Source organism: Rhinolophus sinicus, linkage group LG18, assembly GCF_036562045.2.
Source record: "Rhinolophus sinicus isolate RSC01 linkage group LG18, ASM3656204v1, whole genome shotgun sequence".
NCBI lineage: Eukaryota > Metazoa > Chordata > Mammalia > Chiroptera > Rhinolophidae > Rhinolophus > Rhinolophus sinicus.
Window position 1 is genome coordinate 18327304 of NC_133767.1, and position 19924 is coordinate 18347227.

Below are 19924 nucleotides of genomic sequence, written 5' to 3' on the forward strand. Positions count from 1 at the left end.
CACCCGGCTGGTTCCCACCCACTGAGGCTTCAGGGCTCAGTCACCTGGCCATCGGGAGGCGCCAGGATCCCATCTTCCAGCTGGTGGGCCAGGTGGTACCCGGAAGACCGGGCGGAGAGGGGCTCATGGGTGGTGCCTGCGTCTCCAGGCTTGCACTGGCTGACACAGACCAGGAACCCAGTTTACTGGAACGCCAAGGCTTAGAATCGGGATTATAGAACCCTGAAGTCTCCATGTTTCCCTGAATTTAGCATCTTCTCGCACGTATCATAGAACATCAGAATCATAGAATCCTATCAGCCAGAAGCATGTAGCTCCCCAAATTCCACATATTAGAGAGAAATGAGGTGTAAAAAAAAGGGCGGAGGTTAGCTGTGCGCTTTATCACTCTGAGCCTCAGATTCCTTATCTGTAAAATGGGGACAACATTTGCTCATCCACTTATAAATATTCCAGCATAACATGGACTACCAGTTGGCTCCTAAAACCTTGCCAGATGCTTTCTGAGAGAGCCAGGATTCGGTCCCAGGAGCTGAATGTCTTGGGAAGTGATGACAAGAGACCTGTGAAATGGTTAAAATTCTCGACTGGAAGGTGAGTCATGGGTGTCAGGTTGGAGCTCAGTAGGAAAATATTTTGGCAGGTGGCTGTGCTCCGTGAGTCCATTGTAGGCTCTGACCTCAGAAGGAGACAACGTCTCTGAAGAATCTGTTTTATTCTAACAACATGTATTAATGATCTATCGATGCCCAGCCCCTGAGGTAAGAGCTGTGGAAGGTTAATAGCAACAACAGCTTCCATTGTTTGAATTTCCTGTTCCAGGCACTTGCTAAGCACTTCACAGGCATAATCTCATTTAATTCTCCCGGTTAGCCCCTGAGGTGTGTGTATTTATTCCCACCTTACAGAGGAGGAAATGCTGGTAGAAAATGAAACAGATTGAACCCATGTCCATCTGACTCCTAAGTCAACCAACATCTTAAAAGTGAATGTGTCCTCAAAAACTGACAAATTGCTTGGAGAGATTATATATGGAAATGTATGCCTCTGCCAGGCAGGAACGGTAATGATAATATTAACTTCCTCCTCTTTGCAGAATGCTCTAGAACTTACAAAGCACATTCAGAAGATTGTTGGCTAGTGGGAAGAGCAGGAGATAAGGGGTGTTGGACCCACACAAATTTGATTCCCAGACCCTCTGCCTCTTAGCTATGTGACATAGGGAGGGGTCAGCCCCTCTCTGGGGTCAGCACCCGCGTCCTTAATGCACTCATCTCACTGAAAAGGGCAGTGAGTTGCCCAGGGCACCCCAGGGAGGCAGAGGGAGAGCCTTGGAAGGTGGGGATGGGGCTTGGGTAGCTCTCTGGGAAGCCGTGGTAACTAACCCCTCTCCTTTGGGCTCCTTTTCTGGGGAAAGTCTCATAGCCCTGGGCTTTGACCCCTGGCAAGAAAGAACCTCCTCCAGTCTCACCTCAGGCCCACCCTTTCCCGCTGGACTAGAGCCAGGGCAGTTGGTGGTGGTAAGAGGTTTTCTGGGTGTGACCCTCCACCCAACAAAAGTAACCCTTTGTTTGCTGGAGCCAGATTGTTCCTCCCAGGGCCAGAAAGACATTGGGTAAATCACTTAATCTCTTTGTGCCTCATTGTCTCCCTGTAAGCTAGGAACCATGGGGGGATTGTTATGAGGTTATACATGGATTAAGAATTGTGACATGCTTGGAACAGGCCCAGCAAATAGTAGGTGCTTTTGTCATTGTTAAAGTTCCTGAGCCTCAGTTTCCCAATGTGTAAAGTGGGGATGATGTTATTGACCTTACAGGGTTCTAGGGAAGATTAATTGGAACATTCAGTACTAATAATTGTAATAATATCAATAGCCAACATTTATTGATCATTTTCTGGGGGGCCTGGCATTGTTTGTTCTAGGAGCTTTCTTTACATGAATTAGCTTGTTGAATCTTTATCACAATCCAAAGTCTTTTTTTTTTGGATGGCACAGCTCAGCTCCAGGTCCAGTTGCTGTTGTTAGTTGCAGGGGGCGCAGCCCACCATCCCTTGCGGGAGTCAAGGAATCAAACTGGCAACCTTGTGGTTGAGAGGATGCGTTCCAACCAAGTGAGCCGTCTGGCAATGGCCCATGTGGGAATCGAACCAGCAGCCTTCAGCGTTAGGAGCATGGAGCTCCAACTGCCTGAGCCACCAGGCTGGCCCACAATCCAATACTCTTGATACTAGTCTTTAATGATCCTTGTTTTACAACTGAGACAATCAGATTAAGTGACTTGCCCAAGGTCACACAACAAAGAAAGAGCAGAGTTGAAGTTTGAACCTGTAGTGGAAGACAGCACTTCCTAAGCCCTTTGGGGCCAGCACAGCGACCCTGGTGTTTGTTGTAATATCAAGTTTAATCCTCATGACAGCCCTTCAGGGGCGGCAGTATCCTACTTATACTGCAGCTGAGGATGCCAGAGCCCAGAGAGGTAGGTGACGTCGTCAGAGCATAAGCGCGCAATGTCAGAACGTAGGACCTGCGTGTGCACCGGCTCTGCCGGGGGACCCGGCCTCCTTTGGCATTTGTCCAACACAAGGGGCGCATCCCCTGTGCACTCAGCACTGCAGCTGTTGGGAAGCTCTCCCTTCCCTTAGCACAAGCTGAAATCTGCCCCCTCTGAGCTCCATCGCAGGGTCAGCCACTCTTGTCCTTCCCTAGATGTGGTTTCTGGCCCCTTCTTGTCCTTAACCTGCTGTAGACAATCAGTGTCCTTTCCATGGGTCAGAGGTCAGTCCTGGCCCATCGACAGAGAGGAATTGCATTGACTGTCATCTCCCTGTCCTGGGTACCCACTCTTAGTGACCGTAACCTTCAGCCCCAGCCTGGCAGTGATGGAAACTCCAGGTAAGATGTACATTCAGGATGTGAACTTTTCTGAGCCAAAGTGAAATGGCTTGTGGTTTCAGAGACCAGCTCTAGATATGCTCGGATCCCCACCAACTCCTGTTTGCTAACCCAAGGCCAAGTTTGAGCCATCAAAAATGGCAGAGAGAAAATCAGAGGCTTAGAGATAGAGGGGACATTAAACTTCCCCAGGTTTCCCAGGGTTCCAGTAAAAAGCGTTGGCTTCTTGAGACTGCTCACACACCGTGCGAATTAAATCTGGAGTCTTTTTTATAGTTAATTGCTCTGATCTAAAAGAATAATAAAACTTATCTTATCTCTCTCTGAGAGGCCCAAATGATTACAGCCTGAGCAAGGTTCTTAGGTTAAGACTCCAAGGTGGCAGGAAGCCTGGAGCAGCTTCCTAAGCTGGCCACCATGCAAGAGAGTCAAGCATTCAAGAAGAAATGAACCCCAGAACTTGGAGACTTGTCATGGCCAAGATGTGTAAGGAGCTCTCTGCTCCCTGGGGAGATTTCTTTACCTGCTAAAGAGCTGGAGTAAGAAGAGGAAGGGGACAGCTGCCTCCTTCCTTTTTATAAGCAGGAAAAATCCTTCTTGGTGCTCACCAGTGGGGTGTCTGGCTGCTCTCATAAGATGATGGACCTGGCTCTCATCGCATCACCCTAGGGCATAGGGGGCCAAAACATTTACGATTTACTGTGACGTATTTAATGAGAAGTCTGTCACTGATCCAGAATGCCTCGTGTGCACATTTGGGATAAAATTAAAACACATGAACATTAAAAAACCAAGTGAGGCAAAGTGAGTCCAAAGAGGAAAATTAAGAGACAGAAACAGAAACTCTGAGAGAGTGGTCTAGGGAGAGAGAGTAAATTTAGGGAAAGGCTGAGGGAAGCTGAGAGAAAAATGTGACTTGGAGGCCAAAAGTGCAGGGCTGAGTGAATTAGTGGCGTCTACTCATTTGCAGCGTATTTATCAAGAACAGGCTGTGTTCCGCACACTTTATTATAAGTTGGAGACCAACTTATATTCTGGTAGGAGGAGACAGACAAAAACTCAAGTTAAATACACTGCATGTCAGATGGTGATAAATGTTATTAAAGTAGGAACATATCTCTGTGAGTCCCCAAATTGAAGGAGGAACATGTCTCTGTGACCCCCCAAATGATGTAGGGGACCTATGAGTGAGTGAGTGCCGGGATCATGTCTCGTGAGACCGAAGAATGGAAACACGGACCCAGGAGAGGCAAAGAGTTTTTAAAAGAGGATAGTTTATTGAAAGCAAAGGGTCAGAGTTCTTGAGTGGGAGGGGCAGGTCCAATGACTGAGGCAAAAGCTCTTACTTTTATACCTTCCCTTGCCTGTTTGGGGAAGGGGAGCTGGCATAATGAAATTCGTCTATCAGGTTTGTTCTGCTTGCCCATCATGAAGGAATTATCTGTCAGATCTGTCCCATTTGTCAGGCCAAAAGGAATTTTATGATTAACCTCAAGGGGGTGTTACAGCGAAGGAGTGATTTCAAAACCTGGAGTTTTAGGATATGGCTGTCTTTGTTTATTCCACCAGGGACCTCCCTGTCTACCTAGGGACATGCTAGCTAACCTGTCTCATTATGAAGAAAAGTGAAATCGGAGTTTGGAGAAGCGTCACTGAAAAGGTGACATTAGGTAAAGATCTGAGGGGGTACAGGGAGGGGACAGTGCAGTACCTAGATTCGAAAGCGTTTTCCAGGCAGAAGGCATGGCAAGTGCAAAGGCCAAGGCTTGGGGGATGGGGGAGGGGGGAGAGATAAATGGGGTCAGATTGGGTAGGGCTTTGTAGGTCGCAGTGAGGACTTTGGTTTTCATTCAAAATGAAATTTAAACTGATTTGAAGGATCAGCGTACAGGAAGGCCTGAGGTTCGCAGGGCAGGCTCGGTGATTCAGTCATTTCATTTATTCAACTGTCCCTTGATCACTTATTTTCCAAGCATTTGGGGAGGCCCGCTTGCTTGCCTCAGGGTTTGCGCTGGACTCTGGAGAGACCAACAGAAAAAAGACTCTCCCCTCAGCTCTGGAGGAAGAAAATCTTTCAGGCTGGGGTGAGGTTCTATCAGGCAGGTGGAGATAATAGTCTCAGTGTGACCTTGGAGAGCCCTAAGCTTACAGAGGAAATAAGTGTGACATGCTGGGGATAGGGGCACACCGGGGAAGGGGGAAGCTGGAGAGTATGGAGGTGGGGGTGGGAGAAAAGGGGACCCCTCCCAACCAAGTTTCTGTCTTCTCTGTGGTATTCGAGGCCCTGTCTCCTGCTGGCTCTGAGCCCTGGCTCCAGACTGGGCAGTGGACAGGACGCTAAGATGGTCCAGGACAGGTGGCCTTGACATATGATGCTTGTTCCCTGACCTCTCAGTCCTTTTAGAACGGTTTCCAGAAGTGATGGAAGGAGTGGGCAGGGCGACTAAATATAGGCCTGGGGTCAGGGCTCAGTCTGGGAGGGTCTGTCTGCTATTCGCTGCGGGTGCTGTGGTGTCCACAGCTAGCTGCCCCTGAGAGTCCCCTGTCCTTGCTCTGAGCCAGTAGCTGGCCGCCCCTAACCCATCTGAAGACACAGCTGCCTGCCCCCAACCCCCACGGTTAGTTAGGCCTGACTTCCACCGAGCCTCCTGGGAATCTCCTTTCTGCTCAAGCTCTCCAACCAGACCTGTGAGTCCCATGGATCCTGGGGGCCTGAAGATATGGGGGCGGGGAGGGCTGGAGATCCCGGAGAGGAGCGAGAGGAGCGAGAGGAGCGAGAGGAGCGTGGGGGGTGGGGTCTCTGGAGAATTGGGGGCTAACACAGGGGAAAGCCTGGGTTTGCACCGCGGGCTCATGTTTAGGAACTAGGCTTGAGACAATGTCCCGGATAGGGGATGTTTTGGGGTCTGGGGCTGAGAACTGCAGTTGAGACCGCCTTTGGGGTTGAGACTGAGTCCCCTTTCCCCCTTGGCTGGAACCCGAGTCCCTTCCCGTAAGGGATGTGAGTGTTTTTAGGCTGGGGCTGCTGTGTGTGGGGCCGCAGACCAGGTCTGGGGCTGGGGCTGGGCCGGGATCGCGGCCCCGCTGAGCCCCGCTGACCGACCTCTCTCCTCTTCCCAGACCCGCCATGTCGGCCGCGCCCGGCCTCCTGCACCAAGAGCTGTCCTGCCCGCTGTGCTTGCAGCTGTTCGACGCGCCCGTGACCGCCGAGTGCGGCCACAGCTTCTGCCGCGCCTGCCTGAGCCGCGTGGCAGGAGAGCCGGCGGCAGACGGCACGGCGCCCTGCCCTTGTTGCCAGGCACCCACGCGACCGCAGGCGCTCAGCACCAACCTGCAGCTGGCGCGCCTGGTGGAGGGCCTGGCGCAGGTGCCGCAGGGCCACTGCGAGGAGCACCTAGACCCGCTCAGCATCTACTGCGAGCAGGACCACGTGCTCGTGTGCGGCGTGTGCGCCTCGCTCGGTTCGCACCGCGGCCACCAACTGCTGCCCGCCGCCGAAGCTCACGCGCGCCTCAAGGTGTGGGACCCCGGCGCTCGCCGGCAGGGGGCGGGGTTGGATGGGCTCGGACGGGGCGGGGTCTGGCGGGATGGGCGCGGCGCAAACCTAGATGCAGCGCGCCCGGAGATGTGGGGGCACAGGAACTGAGCCAAGTCTGATGAGCTGGGGGCGGAGTAGAGGACTTAGTCCGGGCCTGGAGCCGGTGAGCGCTGGCACCGCTGAGGCCCAGGCCCCGGGGAGCTGGAGTGGGCGGGGCTTGAGGCGTGGCCAGGAGCCCGGGGTGGGGCCGGCCAGCGCAGCACAGCCGCCTCTCAGAGGCCCACTGGCGCCCAGAGCTGCAGTACTTGGGCGCGCCTGACGGTCACCAGATGGGGCCTAACCGAAGGGGAGGCAGGGAGGGCAAGGCACGCCTGGCCACGGAGCCCTGGCTGGCACCGAGACCCGGGTCCGGACTGTGTTTCTGGTTGGCGCTGGAAGTCCTGAACGCTTGCAGTGCCCACACCTACGTAGTTGTGCACGCCGCGAAGGCGTGCGATCCCCACGGGTACCCAGCAGACACCCAGACATTGGCAAATGGAGACGCGGGCACACGGTGGCTCGCCCATGCCGTACGTGTGGCAAATCTCACGTAGGTCTACACAGGCACAGGACGGTCTGTCACAAAGCATTTATTCGCCTGTGGAAGAATAAACGACAGGTGCAAGGGTGGGCGGAGGCGGCGGGGTCCGGAGGCACGGAGCGGTCCTCTGTCCCCGCGGTGGAGAAGCTGCCATCGTCTTCCTAGGACCTGTGGTTGGGGTGAGCTTCTGAGGGTTATCTTTGCCCAGAAACATCCGCATTGCTCTGCATTTCTCCCTGGCCCCAGACTCCTTGAGCGGGGACACCCTAGTCCTCAGACTAGTATTCGAGGTCCGGAGACTCACCGAGGGGTCCAGCCTCCGCTTGCCTCCCACTCCTGTCGTGCGTGCCCAGTCCGGCCCAGTGCTCTCCTAGCCCAGAAGCCCTCCCAACCCAGGCTCACCTCTGCTGAAAACCTCATAATTCCCATCCTCGTCCGTCTTTATCTGTGAACAAAGAACAGAGTCCTTGAAACCGGACAGGGCACCAGGAGCCCCAGAAACCTCCAGGGGGCAAGTGGAGCCGGATATAGTCTGCCAGGGTCTGCATCGGCTCAGCCCTGAGCCGCAGGGAGGTGCTGGCCAGAGGTCTGAAGGGGAACCCCAAGAAGGAGCCTGAAGAAAGGGGGGACAAGAAGGCTGGGGTGGGACTGGCCTCCTGGATCCTTGGCGAGGAGGAGGGGCTGGGGCCAGACCTGACCCTTTGCTAAGACTCAGGAGTAGTTGAATGGAATCTGCCGGGCCCTGGGAACTCACTGGACCTCCTGAAGCCGGAATGCCTCCTCCTGCATGCCCATGTCTCTCAGCACGGCTGCGGTGATCTCCGCGCCGTAGTCTTCGCGGTAGAAGGCCACCAGCTTGTCAGTGAGGTCCACGGGGTCCAGCGCCCCTAGGGACCCCCGCGGGATGTTTCGAAAGCCATCGCGCAGCGGCACCGCTGCCAGCTTCAGCTTGAACTTCTTGAGCTCGCTGGGATCCAGGTTCTCCAGCACCTCCAGGATGGTGTCGCGTTTCTTCCCCATGGCTCAGCCTTGCCTCCTCTGACCCTCTGACGGCCTGGCCCATGCTCAGAGCCACCAGGCGGGTGGGGCTGCAGCAGGTGGGGCTGTCCTCCTGGAGTCAGTCTAGGGGAGGAGATTGCCTTGGCAACTGGCCAGGGAGGCCGTGGTTCAATCTTGTAGCCCGTGCCCGGCAGCGCTCACCCACCAGCAGCACAGAGTGGGGTCTTCCAGTTTCCCTTAGGAGGAGGGGAAGGAGGCTGCCCATTTGGTGCAGCCACAGGTGAGGTGCAGATGACGCTTCCCATTCTGCAGAAGAGGAAACGGGTTGGAAGCCATTGAGGCAGGACTGGAGCTGTCTGATTCCAGGGCCATGAATCTCCCAGCAAAGAGTGGTTTTGGCAGGAGGTATTAGGAGCTCTCCGACAGCCGCACTTCAGGAGTCACAAACTGGCAGGCCTGGGACAGGATCCCGCACACAGACCTGTTGGGTTGGTTGATGTGCAGACATTCTTATTAAATTGCCTGCCCCCGGAGCCCAAGGTGTGTAGGGAGATTGAGTGGGCTGCTTTACTAATGTTCTGCTTTTAAGTATGGAGTGAAGCCCAGGCTTGGAGGAGGCCACATTTCTTCTTCACACATCCTACACTCTCCCCCGCCCCCCCACCCCAAAGCCTGCCTGCTGTGTGCCAAACTCTGGTGGAGGAGGCCCAACCGCATTTGTGTTTGTCATCCTCCCAAAGACCTGTGCTGGGGGCCGACTGCTGAGGGGCTGAGATCAGGCTGGGGAGGCCTTACCTAAACGGACAAAGGGAGGGTAAGGCATTCCAAACATCAGGACCAGTATGGGCCAGGGCCCAGAAACCTGCCAGGACGTTTGGGGAATGGAAAGATGCCAGCTTGGTTGGCGGAGGAGTTGGCATTGAGGCTGAGCCGTGAGGGCAGGTTTAGGGTGAGAGGTGTGGGCTCGGGAGGTGTGTGACAGCATCACTTCTCTATGTCTCCCCCCAGACACAGCTCCCACAGCAGAAGCTGCAGCTGCAAGAGGCATGTACCCGTAAGGAGAAGAACGTGGCCGTGCTGGAGCATCAGCTGATGGAGGTGGAGGTGAGGGTCTCAGCCTGGCAGAGCCCGGGGTGGGGGGTCCAGGCTGTGGGGGCCCCAGTAAACTGTGTTTGCCTGTCTGCTCCACAGGAGACAGTGCGTCAGTTCCGGGGGGCGGTGGGGGAGCAGCTGGGCAAGATGCGAGTGTTTTTGGCTGCACTGGAGGGCTCCTTGGATCGTGAGGCCGAGCGTGTGCGGAATGAGGCAGGGGTGGCCTTGCGGCGGGAGCTGGGGCACCTGAACTCTTACCTGGAGCAGCTGCGACAGATGGACAAGGTGCTGGAGCAGGTGGCGGATAAGCCACAGACTGAGTTTCTCACGGTGAGCACTGAACAGCCTTCCCTCTCTGTCCATTGGCTGGGTTTCAGGCCTTACAGACCTCATCCCGTTGTTGGACAGGGACGCTGAGGTCCAGAGAGAGGCAGGGACAAGCCAGGGTCACACATGGAGGAGGAAAGGGTTTGTATGGTTGTTCAGGTTGGGTACTGCACAAGCAGGCACCATTCTTATCACAGACGTAGATTCGCATATGTATCAGGACAATCTTCTACCAGGTAGAATTAGTTTCTTGAGGAAGGAGGTGCCTTTTTCTAATTTACACAGAGATAAAGGGCTGTGGGTGGCCTTGACTCTGGGTTTCTTTTGGTTTTCCTGATTCTTGCTGACCCCACACTTGGCATTCTTGTTGGTTCACCCCATCCTCAGAAGTCTCAGTCTCCACTGCCTGTCTCACCTCCATTTTCTTTTTCTCTTTCTCCAGAAATACTGCCTGGTGACCAGCAGGTGAGACCAACCAGGCCCTGCACCTCCCCCTCCCCCAAAACTTGCCCTGTCTTTAGGGACACTGGCTGGCTCCCCTCTCCTTACAACATGCCAGCAAACCCCCATTCAGCCCACTGCAATTTCCCTACATTTTGTGTCGAACATAGACCTGAACTTTACCATGTCTGCCTCCTAGGCAGACATGGGCAGGGCCACGGGCCTCACTATGGGCTCAGTGCTGCAGAAGAGGGACGTGGGTGGCCAGGGCTGGCTTCCCAGAGGGATGCACATTTGTGTTAGGTGCTGGGGGATGGACTGGACTTGGCTGGGGAAGAGCATTATAAAGACTCGTAAGAGGGAGAGAAGATGAAGCTGGTGTGGCAGGTGGCGGCAAACCGTGAAGACTGAGAAGCTTGGGCCTTATCCGAACCGAAGATTGAAAACACAAATTGCGGTATAATATACATAACATAAAATTGACCATTTTAAGCATTTTTTAGTACACATTTTAGGTTCCGTGGCGGTAAGTACTTTCACACTCTTGTGCAACCATTGGCACTGTCCCTCTCCAGAACTTCTCACTTTTTCAAACTGGAAATTCAGCAGAGGCGTTTTAACTTTTTTGCTGTGTTAATTGATTCCAAATTGTTGTTTTTTTCCTCCAAAATGTGTCAGAAATCCACAAAAAAAAACAAAAAAAAATTGATATTTTGACTATTTTATGCACTTAAGAACAATTTGAGCTGCTTTGTATATAAGTAACATTTTTACATATACGAATTTCGGATCTGTTTGTTTGGATACATCCGACTGTTGCAGCTAAAGTGTTAAGCCAGGGTGTGATGTGGGAAGATCCTGGAACTCCAGCACAGCCCTGCCCTCCTCTCTTTGGAGGGCTGCCTCTGGGCCCCCCCACCCCATGCCTCCTCTGAAGTCCCTTCACAGACACCTCCCCACACCTCTCCACCCCAGGCTGCGGACAATCCTGGCGGAGTCACCCCCGCCTGCACGTCTGGACATCCAGCTGCCCGTCATCTCAGATGACTTCAAATTCCAAGTGTGGAGGAAGATGTTCCGCGCTCTGATGCCAGGTATTGGGCGGGGCTGACTCCAGGTTTATGTCCGTAACTGTGTGCTTGATGGGAAGGTCATTGGAAAAAGGTGCCCATTGCCCCTTTACCTCTGGGGTTCCCTGCACACTCGTAACCTGCGCTAAGAGGACCTTTGCAGGAGGCTGTCTGATGCGGAGAGGATGCTGCTTCCCGAAAGGGAGCTGCTGCTGCTGCTGCTGCTGGCAGCAGGGGAGGCGGGGCCTGGGTTTGAGCCCTGTGTGATCCCTGCCCCTTCTGAACCATGGAGACGACAATGCCCGCTAACGGGGGCCTGAGGATCTGCAGAGCTGGAGCCCTGGGGACGGGCCTGGGTCGGACACTGATTCTGGTGGCCTGTGGCTGGGGAGACCCAAGGGTTCAGCCTGGTCTCCCCAAGAGCTGGAGCACATGGGGTGCTGCAGGTTACAGGCTCCAGGATACGTGCACATGGGGTGGGGGGACGGAGGGGCCTCTGCTTTATCCAAGAGAACACTAAGACCCAGAGACTAGGTCAAGACTGACAGGTCATACAGCCCAGTGAGGTAGAGGCTGGCCTGGGACCAGGCTTCCTGATGGCCTCCTACATTGTGATCTGGGCCGTGTATCAACTTAATCCACCCACAAGCCTGTGAGGAGGCACGTAGGGCCTTGTTTTACAGCTGAGCAGACTGAAGCTCAGAAAGGTGCAGTCTTTGGCAGAAGCCCTTAAGCAGAGAGGGGTTCCCAGCCCCCTCCTACCTCTCCCCAGGGGCTGGGAGGATTAGAGGAGACCAGGGTAGCCCCTCAGCCGGCTGTGGGAAAAGGCTCAGGGGCGGCTGGCGCGCAGGAAACTGATGGGTCTCGTCCTGGCAGTGATGAAGGAGCTGACCTTCGATCCCAGCACTGCCCACCCGAGCCTGGTGCTGTCTCCCTCCTGCCGCCGCGTGGAGTGCTCTGAGAAGAAGGCACCACCGGCAGGAGACGACCCGCGCCAGTTCGACAAGGCGGTGGCGCTGGTGGCGCACCAGCTGCTCTCCGCCGGCGAGCACTACTGGGAGGTGGCGGTGGGCGACAAGCCGCGCTGGGCGCTCGGCGTCGTGGCCGCCCAGGCCAGCCGCCGCGGCCGGCTGCACACCGTGCCGTCGCAGGGCTTCTGGATACTGGGGCTGCGCGAAGGCAAGGTGCTCGAGGCCCACGTGGAAGCCAAGGAGCCGCGGGCGCTGCGCAGCCCAGAGAGGCGGCCGGCGCGCATCGGGCTCTACCTGAGCTTTGCGGACGGCGTCCTCTCCTTCTACGACGCCAGCGACGCCGACGCGCTCGAGCCGCTCTTCGCCTTCCGCGAGCGCCTCCCCGGGCCCGTGTACCCCTTTTTCGACGTGTGCTGGCACGACAAGGGCAAGAACGCTCAGCCACTGGTGCTCGTGGGGCCTGACGGCGAGGAGGCCTGAGCGCCTGAGAGCGGGGGTCCAGGGGCTGGCAGGCTGCAAGGAGCGGCGGGAGGGGTGCCCGGCTGACGGCAGGGCCACGGGGGTGGGGGTAGGGCCGGGGACTGGGGACTAAGAAGAGTTCTGGGAAGCTGGGGGTCGGCATGAACAGGGGGCTGCCAGAGAGGGGTTGGGGTACTGGTGGGGCAGGGACACCCAAAGTCAGGTCCACGAGGAAATCCAGGTGTGGGAACCAGGAGGTCCGAGGGTTCCAGGAAGAAACTGAGGTTGAGAGAAGGAAGGCAAGTGTCAGGGGCCTGGGGAGCTAGAGAGCTCTGTGGAGTGGGGAGCCCCTGCAGCCCTCCACGCCCCTCCACGGGGGCAAACCGTACCAAAAGGCCTTTCACGCAGTGGTTCTCCAGCGGGAGTTCTCTGGCTGGAAAGTGGGTCAAAACCGCCTTCTCAGATCACAGAGCGGTGACTTGTTAGAACGCAGAAGGCCGAGTTTCTGGTTCAGTGGGTCTGGGGCAGGTCACAAAATTGCCTTTCTGACAAGTACCCAGGTGCTGCGGGCCACGATGGAGTCATGTGAAGACAGCCAGAGCCTGTGCTGGGTGAAGAAACTGACTCCCAACTTATTTCCTTTTGCCTCTGGAACATGTTTACTGAGCGTTTTGGACACAGAAAATCCCCCAAGTTGCTAAACTAGAAAAGCCTGATGCTCCCCCACCCTGGACCCTGCTTCTTGTGGAGGATAGAAGGCCCCCCAGCCCATCCCCTGAGCTGGCTCCCCACCCACTTGCTTGCCGGTTCACACCTTTTGTGGTTTTAGCGCCAAGGCTGTTTTCTGATAACTGGTGAGGCTGAGAGTGAGAGTCTCTCTTCCCTGGAGGGAGAGGCATTTGGGGATTCAGCAGGTGGAACTGGAGGCCACTGCCCCTTCTATCCTAAGGGAAGGTATGATGGCCCAGGGCCATTCTCTCTGCCAGGCCAGGGTGTTGCTATGGAGTGTGACAGGCCTGGCAACCCTTGGCACCTGGTGCCAAAGTGGGGATTTTTCTTGGGCAATGAAATTAAGAGGTAGGGAAAAAAGGAAGGTTGTAGATGGGATAAGAAAGACTTCACAAGTTTGCTGGGGAGGGGCACTCCTGGGTGTATCCCCCAGAGGAAGGTCTGCTGGGCCCTGGCTCTGGGTCACAGAAGAGAGGATTCATATAGGAGCTCTTTCGTCTAGAAAATAAAACAATAAAGTAGAAGGGTTATTTGGTTGTAAAATCCAGCAGCATTAATAAAAATGATTGTATCCTGATTCCTTCATTAAATCGATGTGAAGAGACAAATGACCTCTTGCTACACGGTGACCTTATTGCCCTCCCAGCCTTCAGTTTCGTGCCGTCAGATCTCTCGGAAAACACCAATGTGACCATGTGACTCAGTGGCCCCAAACTTTCAACGACTCCTTGTTGCCTGTAGGAGAAAGCCCTGTCTTCGGCTGCGCGTTTGAGGTTCCCTGCTCTCCTCCAGCCTCATCTTGGGCCACTCCCGACACCACACAACTCTGCCAGGAATGTCTTTCCCTCCCGCTGATAAAACCTATCTAAAAGGTTATTTTGGGGGGCTCGTCTAGGATCCAGAGAAGAACCACCGGTGGCAGCTTCTGAACCATGAGCAAGCCAGCTTTGAGGTCTCACTGAGCCATTTGGGTTCCATGCTTTGCTCCCCAGCTGAGAAGCCTCGGGTGAGTTCTTTTCTAGAGCTGATCCAACGTTTTGCGTCTGACGCTCCCCAGGCTTTATTCGGGAATTATATTAAAAAAATTTTTTTGGGGTGTGTGTGTGAAAGCATTAGAGGCTTATTTGTCTGTTGTATGAGTGCTTGTGGTGGCACGTCAGCTTGAATTCTTCAGAAAACAAGCTGTCCTTTGAGACAAAGACTGGCCTTCGCCTAAAATCACTTTGGGATTGGAGGGTATTTCTACTGAAATTGGTTAGTCTTGAGCGGTATTAAACTGTGCTGTCTCCTTGAGAAAGTGAGAAGAGAGCCACCCAGCTCAGCCTGTAACTTGACTCCCCGAGACTTGGCTATTTCCCTGGAACTGGCTTTCAGCCTTAGGCCTGGTTCTCAGTGATCAGACTGTTCCAGAGTGAGGGGGACTGAAGACCTGCAGGTTGCTCGAATTGTGAGCTGTTTCGGGCCCAGTATTAAAAATGGGATCCCTGCTATCTAAGCCTCTAAAACTGTCCCTCCAACAGGGACACTGGCCGAGTGTATGGAGACGAAGGTAAGGGGATCGAATATATGGTGATGGAAGGAGAACTGACTCTGGGTGGTGAACACACAATGGGATTTATAGATGATGTAATACAGAATTGTACACCTGAAATCTATGTAATTTTACTAACAATTGTCACCCCAATAAATTTAATTAAAAAAAAAAACCAGTGGGGAATTTTCATGCATGTATTTCACTAAATGGACAGATCTGACTAAGAGTAACTCAGAAAATCGGTCGCCGTTTTGGGGAACCTTTGAGATTCCCAAACTTGATTTTCTTAAAACTAAATTGGATAACAGCACTGTACTTGTGAAAGAAGAATGGAATGCCTATTTCAAGCGGCTAGCATGTGCTGTTAGCAAGTGGGTTGTGGATCGCGGATCGTGTCGATCCTACTTCCTTTGTGTCGCCCGGCCACCAGTGAGGCTGGGGTGCAGGAAGACCCCTCGTTGGGGTACTGGCTTTTGTGTCTTGACCAGCCGCCATCGAGAATATTAGTGGTACGAACCTCCTACCTATGGCTCCGTGGGTGTTCCTTTTTGGCCTCACCGTGTCCTGCGTTCTCGTGCGGGGAGCGGGAGCAGAGACCCTGCATTACAAACCCTCTGGAGATCCTAATAAACCCCACATCTCCCATGTCCCCTGGACTACAGCTGAGTTACGAGCGATTGTAAAGAATTCCCTAAAATAACTGAGGACTGTAATAAGTTTGCTGAGGAATTTGACGTTGCTATTCAGGCCTGTCAGCCTGGGTTTTCTGATTTGTATCAGCTAATCAATGTTGATTGGTAAAGGCCAAGCTAGACATTGACTGAGGATTGCTGGATGGGAGCATCCTGATAGAGATTTAGAAAAGCAAACCTCCAATTGGGAGGAAACCAGGGAACTTGCTTGAAAACTACATGGAGCAATTTCTAAGAACTTCCCAAGGTCTATTGATTGGAGCAAAATTCACTCATGCTCACAAAGGCCTGACGAATCTGTTCATGACTATTATAACAGACTTCAGGTAGTTTTTTAAGGAGAATTCTGGTCTTTCTTCAGATGTTGACAGCACACGTGTAACTTTTAATTCTTTAACAATGGGCTAAATAAAAACCTTTCCCTCCTGGTTAGAAGATCCAGGATGGGATGGCGAACCATGGCTACCCTAGATTTGGTGAATTTGGCTAGTGAGATTGCCAAGACTTTTGACTTTCTACACCCAGCATCTTTCAGTCAGTTATCTTACTCCCTAGGAAATCCTTCTGTTAACTGCTTCCATTTAACTCTTTCACATTGTAATAACCTTAATCCAGCTACTTTTCTCCATTCTGAGCCTGAGGAAGCCCCTCCTGAGTGCCTGACACGGACAGATCATCTCCTGACTCCTCGTGAGTAGTTACAGAAGGTTCCTCTGGGTAAAGCTGATCCTTCATGGTTTACAGATGGTCCCCACTTAAAAAAATGACACCATTCTGCTCCTGGTGCCCATCTACCCTGGACGCCAGCTGTTCCTGATCCATGCACTCTCCTCTTGATGGAAGAGATGACACCCAGAGGGAGTCCTTCCTGACTCCCTCTAAAGGGACAAAAGGCTGAGGGCTGGAAAACCTGAGCTCTGAAGACCTGACTGTTGATCAACGATGCTTTTGGAGAGAAAAAAAAAAAAAATATATATATATTTTTAAAAGATTTTATTGGGGAAGGGGAACAGGACTTTATTGGGGAACAGTGTGTACTTCCAGGACTTTTTCCAAGTCAAGTTGTTGTCCTTTCAGTCTTAGTTGTGGAGGGCGCAGCTCAGCTGTAGGTCCAGCTGCCAGTTGTTAGTTGCAGGGGGCAGAGCCCACCATCCCTTGTGGGACTCCAGCAATCCAACCAGCAACCTTGTGGTTGAGAGCCCACTGGCCCATGTGGGAATCGAACCGTCAGCCTGTCGGCCTTCGGCATTAGGAGCACGGAGCTCCAACTGCCTGAGCCACCAGGCTGGCCCCTGGAGAAAAGATCTTGATTAAAAGAGGGGAATGATAAAAGCGAACTGGCACTTTGAGGAAATGGACCGGACCAGGGAGTTGGGAGGTCTATGGCTGGAGCTGGGCGTCCTATCACTGTCTAGGCCCCACTTCCTGTTGAGCTTTAGCGTGGGAACGTCCTGCGGGGGGTGTATATAGAGGAGCCATCTCGAGAGGCCGACGTCTTTTGCACGTGGGCGGCTGTCCGGAAGGTGCGTGTTCCCACCCTGAGATGACGGTTTTGTTTTCTTTCCCAAATGAACTTTTTTTGGTGAACTCGCGAAAAGGTTATTTTTGTCCAATGAACACCACTCATCCTGCAGCACTTTTTATCCCCTCTTCACCCCAGCACCTCCGTCCGACCCGACGTGCGTGCCGGTGACTGAACCCCCGCCACGGGCATTGAGGAGGGGGGGCGGTGTCCCAGAGCCCGAAGCCTCCTTCTGAGAGACCGGCTCTGAGAAGCAGGCCCCGGGGCAGGATTAAATGGACGCAGATCCATGAGGGACCATGACCCTGTGAGAGAAAGTGGCGCCATCAGATTTAACGCCAGTCTGACCCTGGGTGCAGAGGGAGGGAGGGAAGCTTGGCTAGAAGTGACTTGGGCCTCCTTGCGAGGAGCCCTGTGTGTCCCCGCCACGCTTGGTGCAGACCCAGACGTGGGTTCCCCCGGCTCTTCTGCCGCATCCTCAGCCATTTGCTCCCCTTTGGTGGAATTGACATCAGGACGGTTCCTTTTCACAGCCACCGAAAGGTCTGCATAAAGTTACTCTGGGTTGAGCCGTGTGCCTTGAGGGAAATGACCTGTGACCTTGTGGGTGGCCAACAGGGAGAGCTGGAGTCCCCGAGCCCAAGGCTGTCATGATGCAGCGAGTGTGTGGAAAACTGCCTCATTGGGGCCCTCTTGGATGGTGGCCCCCTGGCCCAGCCAGAATCTGCCCTGGGATGCAGGGAGGGGAAACAGTGGGCCCCTTCAGTACTCGTGTCCCAAAGGATCAGACTGTCCCCCTCTGATGCTTCCCTCTTGTGGAGACTCTGGGTATGCAGCACAATGGCTGCAGAGGTTTCCTGGGCTCCCCGACTTCCGCGTGTATGAGAACCGGCACCTGCCAGGGCCCTGTTGACTGAAAGCAAAAACATTTACTGAGAGCTTGTGTGTCAGTGACTTCATGTGCTCATTTATCTCAGCCTCACAACACGGCCTCACAGCAGCGAGCACCCAGGTGCCTCTTCCCCTGGGGTTCGAGCACCCCCGGGAGTGCAGGGAGCCTCTGGCAGGAGCAAACTAATGCCAGGCTGCTTGATAATGGTGGTGGTGGCCGGAAGCTGTGTAACTTCATGAGTAAACACTGAAAACGTCATGTTCGTGTTAAAACACACAGTGAGGTTGAATAAGAGATGTCCATAAAGTTTTGCATTGGTCCTGGCTGTTTGGATCTAGACGTTCAGACCCTTAGGGATGTGAGTTTTTAAAATTATTTTAAAAATTAAAAAAACACATGAATAATGCATGGATATACTTAATGATATCTTACAGACACGGGGAAAGTTCTCTGACCATACTCCCCAATCCTAATGTCTCATCTTCCTCCCTCATCATAAATAATCTCTGTGAGCTTGGTGAGTAGTTTTCTAAGACTTTCTGTACATGTAACACATCCCATTGAAAGTACATAGTACTGTGTTTTCCTTACCATATAAAGGATGTCACATTCTACAGGAAGCTGACATGTCATTGTGCATATTGTGCGATGCTTTTCATACAGTCAGGAGACGTGGCCATATGACTATAGAGAGCAGACCTCCTTTTTAACTGCTGTGTAGTATTCCCCTGCACGACTGCCATCGCTCATTTAATCATTCCCGGGTAATTGCTATTTGTTTCTCATTTTTGTTACTACAAACAATGCTGCAGGGAGCTTGCCCCAGTGTGCACGCGTGAAGAGGTAGATCCTGAGTGGCAGAGCTGTGTCCTAGCATGTGTGCCTTTAAAATTTCCATGGTACTACTATCAAATTGTGAATGAAGAAACAGTGGTGGGCTTGAAGGAGTCTGGGCATGAAGTGGTTAAAACGTCATAGTGGTTGTCTTGACCAGGGGCCTATCCCAACACCCAAGGGCAGCTATTCTGGGCAGCATTCACACGGCCCAGTGTGTGTCCTCCAAAGGCCAGGGTGTGACTCTGGCCTGGCCGTCTTGGGCTGCTCCTCTGGACTTCTCAGCAGGGAGGACAGGGCTAGTCTCCATGTGCATGTAGGTCTCCAGCTCTTCAGGACATGTGTCAGGTTCTCCTAAGAACTCACCAGCCTTTATGCGGGCCTTCCATGCCTACAGCACCAGGAGGGGTCCTTCTGGAGCAACGTCTCACTGGCTTTGAGGTGTAGGGGGGCTGTCCATGGAGGGGAAACACTACAGCTCTATTCTGTTGAGGGTGGTGCAGAGGAAATTTGCAGGGCTGGGCCTGCTCTCACTGGCAAGTCCCAAATGGCGTGTTTGCCGCTCTCTAGAATGTGGGGCAGTGTTTCTGTCACACATTGTCTCCATCTTAAAAGAATTCTGAGAATTTGCCAGGGGGTGTGACAGGTAACCTGAGACCCTCAGGACCAATGTTTAGTAAAGTTGAAGGTGATCATAGACCCTCTAAGCTGCTGCTACTGTTTTTCTGGCTTTGTCCTGAGAAGTAGAGGCGGAGGAGAGGACTTAGCAAGGCTAGGTAGAGCTGGGCGTTCCAAGAGGGGCCAGACTTGAGCCAGGAAATACCTCTGTTCAGTTGCTCAAAGCTGAAGGGATCGAAACCATTCCCATGGTGTAAACATGGTGCCTTTTCCTTTAAACCATCGTGAAATTTTATGAACCGGAGTATGAAATACCATGTTGAAGAGTTTTTAATGAAATGGGAAATATTCATGAGTGAGAAACAACAAAGCATCATGTCAGACTGTGTGTCCACCATGGTTGCAACTAAGAGAAAAAATGTCTCTGAAAAAAAAAAAAGAAAAGAAATTCCAAAACATGTCACCCATGGGATTGCTGGTGAGTTAACATTTCTTCTTTACATTTTTCTCTGCAGTCTCCCCATTTTGCGTAGTGAGCCATCTGAATGACCTCGAGGTGGAGGAATGAAGATTCAGGATGTCTCAGGGCCCGCACTCCAGAGCGCAGTAGGTGGGGACAATCAGTGCGGGTTTTCTTCATCAAGCCAGTGGGTGCACGGATGCTCAGAGAAGGTAACACACAGGAAGTGGCAAAGCTGACTCTCTAATGCAGAGCTGGTTTTGCAGCTCA

At 53.3% G+C, this 19924-nt stretch overlaps 2 protein-coding genes across 2 annotated transcripts; one reads left to right on the forward strand and one right to left on the reverse strand.

Annotated features, from left to right (window-relative positions):
- Positions 1–5371: 5371 nt before the first annotated feature.
- On the forward strand, positions 5372–13713 carry TRIM72 (tripartite motif containing 72). Its single transcript, XM_019717320.2, has 7 exons — positions 5372–5584; positions 6017–6413; positions 9022–9117; positions 9205–9435; positions 9875–9897; positions 10849–10967; positions 11820–13713. Exons 2-7 carry the CDS (start codon positions 6024–6026, stop codon positions 12392–12394), a joined length of 1434 nt encoding a protein of 477 aa, XP_019572879.1. The 5' UTR covers positions 5372–5584; positions 6017–6023; the 3' UTR covers positions 12395–13713.
- Positions 7048–8165, reverse strand: PYDC1 (pyrin domain containing 1). Its single transcript, XM_019717321.2, has 3 exons — positions 7769–8165; positions 7417–7459; positions 7048–7182 (listed from the first exon to the last, which is right to left on the reverse strand). Exons 1-2 carry the CDS (start codon positions 8032–8034, stop codon positions 7456–7458), a joined length of 270 nt encoding a protein of 89 aa, XP_019572880.1. The 5' UTR covers positions 8035–8165; the 3' UTR covers positions 7048–7182; positions 7417–7455.
- Positions 13714–19924: the final 6211 nt, after the last annotated feature.

Excerpts from the sequence above, each read along its gene's own strand:
- TRIM72 (XM_019717320.2), top strand. The coding sequence starts at position 6,024 with ATGTCGGCCGCGCCCGGCCTCCTGCACCAAGAGCTGTCCTGCCCGCTG. Across the intron at positions 6,414-9,021 it reads AAGCTCACGCGCGCCTCAAG|ACACAGCTCCCACAGCAGAA; the intron begins GTGTGGGACCCC and ends GTCTCCCCCCAG. Across the intron at positions 9,898-10,848 it reads TACTGCCTGGTGACCAGCAG|GCTGCGGACAATCCTGGCGG; the intron begins GTGAGACCAACC and ends TCTCCACCCCAG.
- PYDC1 (XM_019717321.2), bottom strand. The coding sequence starts at position 8,034 with ATGGGGAAGAAACGCGACACCATCCTGGAGGTGCTGGAGAACCTGGAT.